We start from the raw sequence: 7,005 nt of genomic DNA, 5'->3' as shown, positions 1-7,005 counted from the left end.
TCTCTCTCCGGTTTCTCATGCATCTACACTTCGTACAACAGACACATGGAGAGACACATAGACTGACTAGCCGTGCTTCCCCTGCAGACACGTACAGCCGCCACGACATATGTATCTACAGATGCCTGTTCCTCATATCCTCTTCTGCAACGGTATCTACAGGGCTGCTTTCGTGATCGAAGCAGGAGAGAGAAGAATGTCTTACCGATAGATACATAGATAGATATCTTAAGTGCTTTTTACGCGCGTTTGTTCTTCTCGTGAGAGAAAGAATGCGTTTGTTCTCTCGCCTTTGTCTAAGGTGAGGAGGGAGTAAGAGTTCAGTTGGACCTTATTAGACAGTCCTCGCGGCCCGGGCTTCCGCTCTACAGTCTTTGTCTGGATTCGATCGTTTCCCTATCCCTGCGCTGCCCGATCCTCCTTCGTTTCATAACTCTCAGTGGAGGCAATTCTTGCAAATCTCATCCCCCCCTTACTGACATTCCACTCGTCCATTCATTCACAAGTCAACAAGAGTAGGCTGTCGGCGGGTGGGTCGTACTACTCAAGAAAGAAGATCGTCTTTCTTTTCGATGCACTCCCTCATCTTCCTTACGCTTAGCAGACACCTACTGTCGAAGACCGCCGATCTCTCTCTCTCCCTCTCTTTCTGTTCCTTGTGTGGGTAGCTTTTTCCTACCAGTTGCTTCTGTAGGCTATGATCAGTTGAATAGACAGCATACATGGTCTCTCGTGAGGGTGTAACTCGATAGGGAAAAGCAAAGACTCATGATAGGATAAAGGACGCCAGTCTTGTCAGCATAGCAAGTCGGGTCTCCATGGTCGTTCGTAAGAAGAATGGCCCATAGTGTGCTTTTACGCTGGAAAACTATCAAAAGACTTTTTGCATCCAGAAGAAGAAGAAGAAGGAGGGGGAGAGGAGAGAATGCATGGATGGTAAGAGAGATGAAAAGCCCGGCGAGGGGGGAAAAGGATCGCGATTACGATCGCTCTATGATCTACCTGAAACAGACCTTTCCCCTTCTGGCTAGAAGTGCAGGCGATCCAGAAGACTCGAATCTATCGAGTGAAGAGACACACACCGTCACTTGAGGTAATAGAGGAAGAACACCTTCATTGCACGCTCTTTTCCACAACATGAACACATGACCCTACGCCCTTAACTTGTCGACAAAAGAGAGAGAGAGCTGGTGTTGTGTATGGCGTATGACACCTCCAGGAGAATCGAGGAATGTCTAAGAAAGTCGATGATTTGATATATATTGCATTTGCATGCGTCAAAAGAACGAACGCGAATGACGCTCGTGTTGCATAAAAAGAAACAAGCAGAAAGAATGTCGATCTTTCTCCCATACGTAGAAGTGAAAGATTCTCTCTTGCTTCTCTCCGGGTGTATGTACACCTCACCAGAAGTCCACCACTTACTTGTCCGAGTGAAGATCCTGAGAACATCTTCATTCTGCTTCGTTTATTTCTTCTCTTCACAAGAGAAAGATTTGCTGAACTCCCCGCTTGCTTTCCTCTTTCCTATTCATCTGACTTTCCAAGCAAAGGAATGAATAGAAAAGATAGTTTCTTCGGACTTCTCTTCGAAACGTCCCTTTTCCACTCTCTCTTCACCACGACGTAGAGAGGAAGAGAAGAAAGCATCAAAAAGAGCGACGACTTCTTTCCTGTGAGGAGTGTCTTTAAGCAGCGCTTGTCTTTGTGTTCTCTTTTTGAAGCAGTTGCCTTTACTTCTTTTCTTTTGCTCTTCGCTATCTTCCTTTTGGAGTGAGTTTTCATTAAGAATCGATAGAAGGGAAGAACGTTGAAGAGAGGGAGGAAGGAAGGATCATCTAGGCGAAGAAGGTGTATTGGGACTGCAACACATCACACTCCGAAGCATGTAAGACCTCATTCTCCATACGTCTTCTTCTTCTTCTCTTCATTTTCTTCGTCTCTTCCTTTTCTTCTTTCTTTTTCTTTCTCTTCTTCTTCACTCTCTTGTCATCTTTCAATTGGGCGACTGGCCAGTCTCGCGTTTCTCTCATTTTAAATTCTTCTTATCTCTCTTGTTCTCTTGTCGCAAAGCGTTTCTTCTCTTCATTCTCTCTTCTTTGTCCCCCTCACCTTCTTCAGTCTTTCTCTTTCTTTCTCTGTTTCTCCCTTCTCTCATCCCTTCTTTTCTCCTGTCTCACTCCTTAGTTGCTTGGTAGAGGGGTACAGAGAATTCATGACATAACACTTCTTTCTTTCTCTCCGTTCGCCTTCTTTACTTTACACGGACAGATGAGCCCTTATCTCTTTATCGATACTCTTCTCATAGAGACAGAATCTCGACATATAGACCTCCTTTACATGTGAAATACCTGCACATCCATACAGATATCGATGTAGATGTCTATCTGGATTTGTGTATGTACAGGAGAGTACTTGCTTTTTTCTCTTCAACATCCGAAGGTCTCAAGAAGTTCATGATCCATCGAGGGAGGTGGAGCTCTTCTGAAAGACTGCTCTTCTTCAGCTGTTGAGGTGTTAGAGCATCTTCTTCCTCTTTCTTTCTGTCTTTCTCTCTTTCTTCATCTTTTTTCTGGGGTGTGTCTGCTCCTCATTGGTGTGTACATACACCTCACACCGTTTCTCACTCTTCTCGGTTTCTCATTCTCCTGCCTAAACCCAATTCATCATGGAGACTCCTTTCACTACAGACGATCACGATTCTTCTTCCTTCTCTTCTTCTTCTTCTTCGTATCCTTCTCCTATTCTAACGATCGTTTATCATGAGACTTTCTATAAGAAGCCATCTAAACATTCTCGTTGTAAGCTTTCCTCTTCTTCATCTTCATCTTCTTCTTCTTCCTCTTGTCCGATCTCTTCTCTGAGTTCGTCGCTTGCTGACGCTTTCAGAAAAACCTACACCTTCATTCTTTCTCCCTTTGCTTCTTCTTCCTCTTCCTCCTCCTTTCTTCCTAGCCCGCGTCAGACACAAGAGACTTTGACTAGTAAACATTCTTCTTCTGCATGCCCCTTCATCCGTCAACAGTTTCTCCCCGGGGAGAAAGAATCGAAGATCTCCTCTTCCTCCTCTTCATCTTATCTTGACTCTCTTCATTCTTCATGTGATCTAGTGCCCCAGCGCCATGGACGTCTGGGACTGAGAGAAGAGAAGAAAGAAAGGACAGAAGTCTTTCTCAATCCAGATGTGGTGTATCTTCGTGTGTATAGTATCTTATCAAATCTTCGTCTTCATTTTGTGCCTTCCTCGTATCCATCGACACATGCCTTGGGAGATCTCCCTAGTGCGTTGACTTCAGATAAGACAGTTCTTAATAGTAGTCGCTTGAAATCTCTTCTCCAAAAAGAAAGAGATCTTAATTTCCAAGCTCTTCTCTCTTCTTCTTCCTCTTCTTCTTCACCCCAGCAGTTAGGCTCCCCTTCCTCTTCGTCCCCCCCTTCCTCTTGCTCTTTGCCATCGTTATCTTCATCATCTTCTTCTTCTTCCTCTCATTTTCAGTTTGAGTGTATGAGCTTGTCGACGTTTTTCGAGGTGAAGTTGCAGAACATTTTGAATTACATTCTATGGTGCTATGAACCTTGCTATACATCTTATACACGTCAGGTGTATCTACACTCGATGCCCTATGTATATGCATACCCCTATCTTTATTTCACTCGTAGAAGAATGGCGTGTCAGCTCAAAGATCTCGATCTCAATCAAGTTCTCTACTCTCTCGTTCAAATTCTCGAGAGACTTCCTTCCGATGACTCTGCTTCTTCTTCTTCCTCCTCTTCCTCTTCACACTCGAAGCCTATGGGTTTAGCTTCACATCATGATCAAACCGAAGAAAGAGAGGGAGAATCGTTCCTCTTAGGTGTACGTACACCTCAAGTCTCAACGACCGCAACGACCCCTATATCAAATCATCCGAAGTTTCTTTTAGGAGAGTATCCTACAACGGCAGATATTCAGCTTTATTCTTATCTTTCCGTTCTCTTTCAAATTCCTTTAGAATATACACCTTGGCATGGATACACGGATTACAGAGGCTCTCTTCATTCTTCATTCACCAAAGGTGATGGAGGTGTATATACACCCCGTTCTTTGCCCCTCAAACCAAGAGGACCCGATCTTATCATGAATGAGTCTAAGGAAGGAGAGAAACAAGACCAAGAGAAGAGAACAGATGAAAAGAAGAAGAACGCAGCGAGAGAGGCTTTCAAAGATCTGGATAAAGAAAAAGGCAAGGGAGGGAGTGGACATACACTAGAAAGAGAGAATGAGGCAAAGGGAAATCTTCAATCGGAAGATAGCTCCAACACGACGTCTTCTTCTTCTTCTCATTTACATCAGTATACATGTCTTCCTATGTTAAAGAAGTCATGTACGTTTCTTTCTGAGGAGCTCGAGAAAGAGAGTCTTTGTCTTCTTTTCAAAAAGTTGTCGTTTCTCATTCCACGTGCTCGATCTTATCTCCGCAACTTCGATAATGTTCTCGTCTTGACTGCGACGTCGATGCTAGACGCTGAAAAGAAGAGAAGAAGAGGAAGAAGAAATAGAAGAAGAAGTTCAAGAAGAAAGGATTCTCTTCTTCCTCTTAATCAAGATCCATGTAGCCCTTCTTCCCCTTCATCTAAAAGCCCTCGTATCTCTGTCTCTTCTTCTTCTACTCCAGGTGTCGCTCCTCGTCATCATACAGCTGACCGGGGGGAAAAAATCTCTTCTCTTGGAGAGCATGCAACTGCTGCGTCGTCTTCTTCCTCCTCCTCCTCCTTTTCGCAAGAAGAGGACTTTTCTTCTTCTTCGAGAGAAGGAGTCTTTTCATTCCCCATGAAAGAAGTTCTTTTTGTGTCTTCTTCTCACATGATGCTGAAGACGAGGAAGCTCCACCTCCAACGTGACGGTCTTGAACAAGAAGAAGAAGAGGATGGAGGAAGAAGAAGAAAAGATATACTTTTCTATAATTTCTCTAAAGAAGAAGAAGAGGAGGAAGAAGAAGAACAAGAGATAGATGAGAGAGCAAAGAGAAGATTCTTATGGAGTACTTTGGGATGTATATCCATCGCAGCGGCTCTCTCCTCTTCTTATTATCTACGTCAAGGAAGAAAGACCTTGTGAACAGAAAAGAAGAAGAAAGACACCTGTCTCAAGAAATTGACTGAGAGAGAGAAAGAGAGAGAGATAGAGAGAAAGAAAGAGAGAAGATAGATCAACTTTAGAATACAAATGGAGAGGGAGGAAAAGAATGAAGAAAGAAGCAAGACTTTGTAGTAAGAATCTCATCTAATGTCTCGTCAAGAGGTGTTTAACAGAGCATTTCTTCATTCTCTTTCGTCGATGTCTTCTCTATTCTCTCACAAGAGAAATCTAAATAATCTCTTTCTCTTTCTATCTCTCTTTTTCCATCTATCTCTCTTTCTCTAGATGAAGAGACAGGCACACAGGGTTTGTTCTTTCAGCAGGAGTGATCGTGGTCTTCTTGGCGTGTAGCCATGAACTCCTTAGATGTAAGAAGAAGGAAAGATCAAGAAAGACACTTTAACTTCTCCAGAGAAATAGGGGGAGAGACAAGGCGATGATAGGAAGAGACGAATTCTACATACAAAGTCTGTAACGTGACGTAGGCAGAAGAGCATTTAACCTCCTATCAAGTGATGAGGACGCCTAATACTAAACTCTCTTATACACAGAGAGAGAGAGTGACACTCCAGACATACACACGCTCTCCTCTACTCGTTCAATTCTGTTTCTTTCCCTGTATATCGTAGTATACATATATATATATATGTATACTACGATATACAGATGTATACATACATATGTGTCTATGTATATATGTGCATATGGAGAGAGAGAGGTGTTTTGTATTAAGGAAGAGAGAGTAGAGTGAGGGGAAATTTTCAATTAGCGGTTTTCTTCTACCCATCTAAGACGACACCTACTTTCTTTCAAGAAAAGAAAAAGATAGAGAATGATAGAGAGATTAACAGATCGATCAAAGACAAGGAGAGACAGAGATGTAGAGAGAAGATAGCTAGATCGATTTTAGGACTGGATGCATGCCATTCTTCCTGTCAGCTCAAACCTAAGGAGCATTTATCCAGTCCAGAAAGAGACTAAGAGAGAGAGATAAATGTCTACTAGCTAGCTAAACAGTCTTCTCGGTCTTCTTATCTACCGTGCGAAAGTGCAGAGAAACAAGAACAGGAATAGGGGCCTCGAAGAGAGATCTCTTCTGACCTTCCGACTCTTTCTTTCTTTCTCTGTGCTAGCGAGCAGTTAGGATTGAGAGAGAATAGATCTCTCGAGGCTTGCAACCCTTAGGGCCTAAGGCAAAGAAGAGATCAAAAGAGAGAAGAAAACGAGAAAGGAAGAAATCTGGTAGCACATAGGAGGAGAAGTGCAAGATTTCTCTCTACGCAGCTTCGATCCATGTTGGATGAAACTTCACAGGATTCTCGAAAGAGAGAGTGAGAGAGAAGGAAGATGAGGGAGAAGACCTCTGAAAGAAGAAGAGGCAGAGGAAAGACTTGATTAAAAGGGACCGGTGCTATAAAGAGACGGACGTACACAACTGCTCTATCTTGTCGTGAAGACCCTTCATTCTTTCACCTTATTGCTTTTCTTCTTTCTTTCTCTGCAACTCTCTCGCTTTCTTCTATTTCTTCTAAGGATAAAAGATGGATGGATAGATAGTGTTCCTGCTTCTAGAGGTTCGAGACAAACTTTGAAGAGATTAAGATCTTCATTAACCAGAATCGATAGTTGCAGATAAGTCCTAAGAGCCTGCCTTTCTTTCTTTCGTTCTCTGCTCTTAAATCGAAAGGAATGGAGACGTTACTTCTCAAATGCCGCACCTCCCTATACAGCAGCACACCACTGCTACTTTCACCGCCGTTAGAGATAGAAACAAAAATTAAGAGAGAGATTAAAGAAAGAAAGATGGATTACTGATAGATTAAAGATAGATAGATAGATGGATTAGAGATAGATAGATGAACTAAAGATAGATAGATGGATTATAG

General features: G+C 42.8%; 2 protein-coding genes across 2 annotated transcripts; both read left to right on the top strand.

Moving 5' to 3' along the window:
• Positions 1–1,324: 1,324 nt before the first annotated feature.
• Positions 1,325–5,720, top strand: CSUI_007861 (uncharacterized protein). Its single transcript, XM_068068004.1, has 2 exons — positions 1,325–1,888; positions 2,408–5,720. Exon 2 carries the CDS (start codon positions 2,669–2,671, stop codon positions 5,096–5,098), a length of 2,430 nt encoding a protein of 809 aa, XP_067920019.1. The 5' UTR covers positions 1,325–1,888; positions 2,408–2,668; the 3' UTR covers positions 5,099–5,720.
• Positions 5,721–6,454: 734 nt separating this feature from the next.
• Positions 6,455–7,001, top strand: CSUI_007860 (uncharacterized protein). The gene has a single exon (XM_068068003.1). It carries the CDS (start codon positions 6,809–6,811, stop codon positions 6,932–6,934), a length of 126 nt encoding a protein of 41 aa, XP_067920018.1. The 5' UTR covers positions 6,455–6,808; the 3' UTR covers positions 6,935–7,001.
• Positions 7,002–7,005: the final 4 nt, after the last annotated feature.

Source organism: Cystoisospora suis, assembly GCF_002600585.1.
Source record: "Cystoisospora suis strain Wien I chromosome Unknown contig_4231, whole genome shotgun sequence".
Taxonomy (NCBI): Eukaryota; Apicomplexa; class Conoidasida; order Eucoccidiorida; family Sarcocystidae; genus Cystoisospora; species Cystoisospora suis.
The sequence above is the reverse complement of the archived record's forward strand: the minus strand, read 5'-3'. Positions and strand labels throughout refer to the sequence as shown.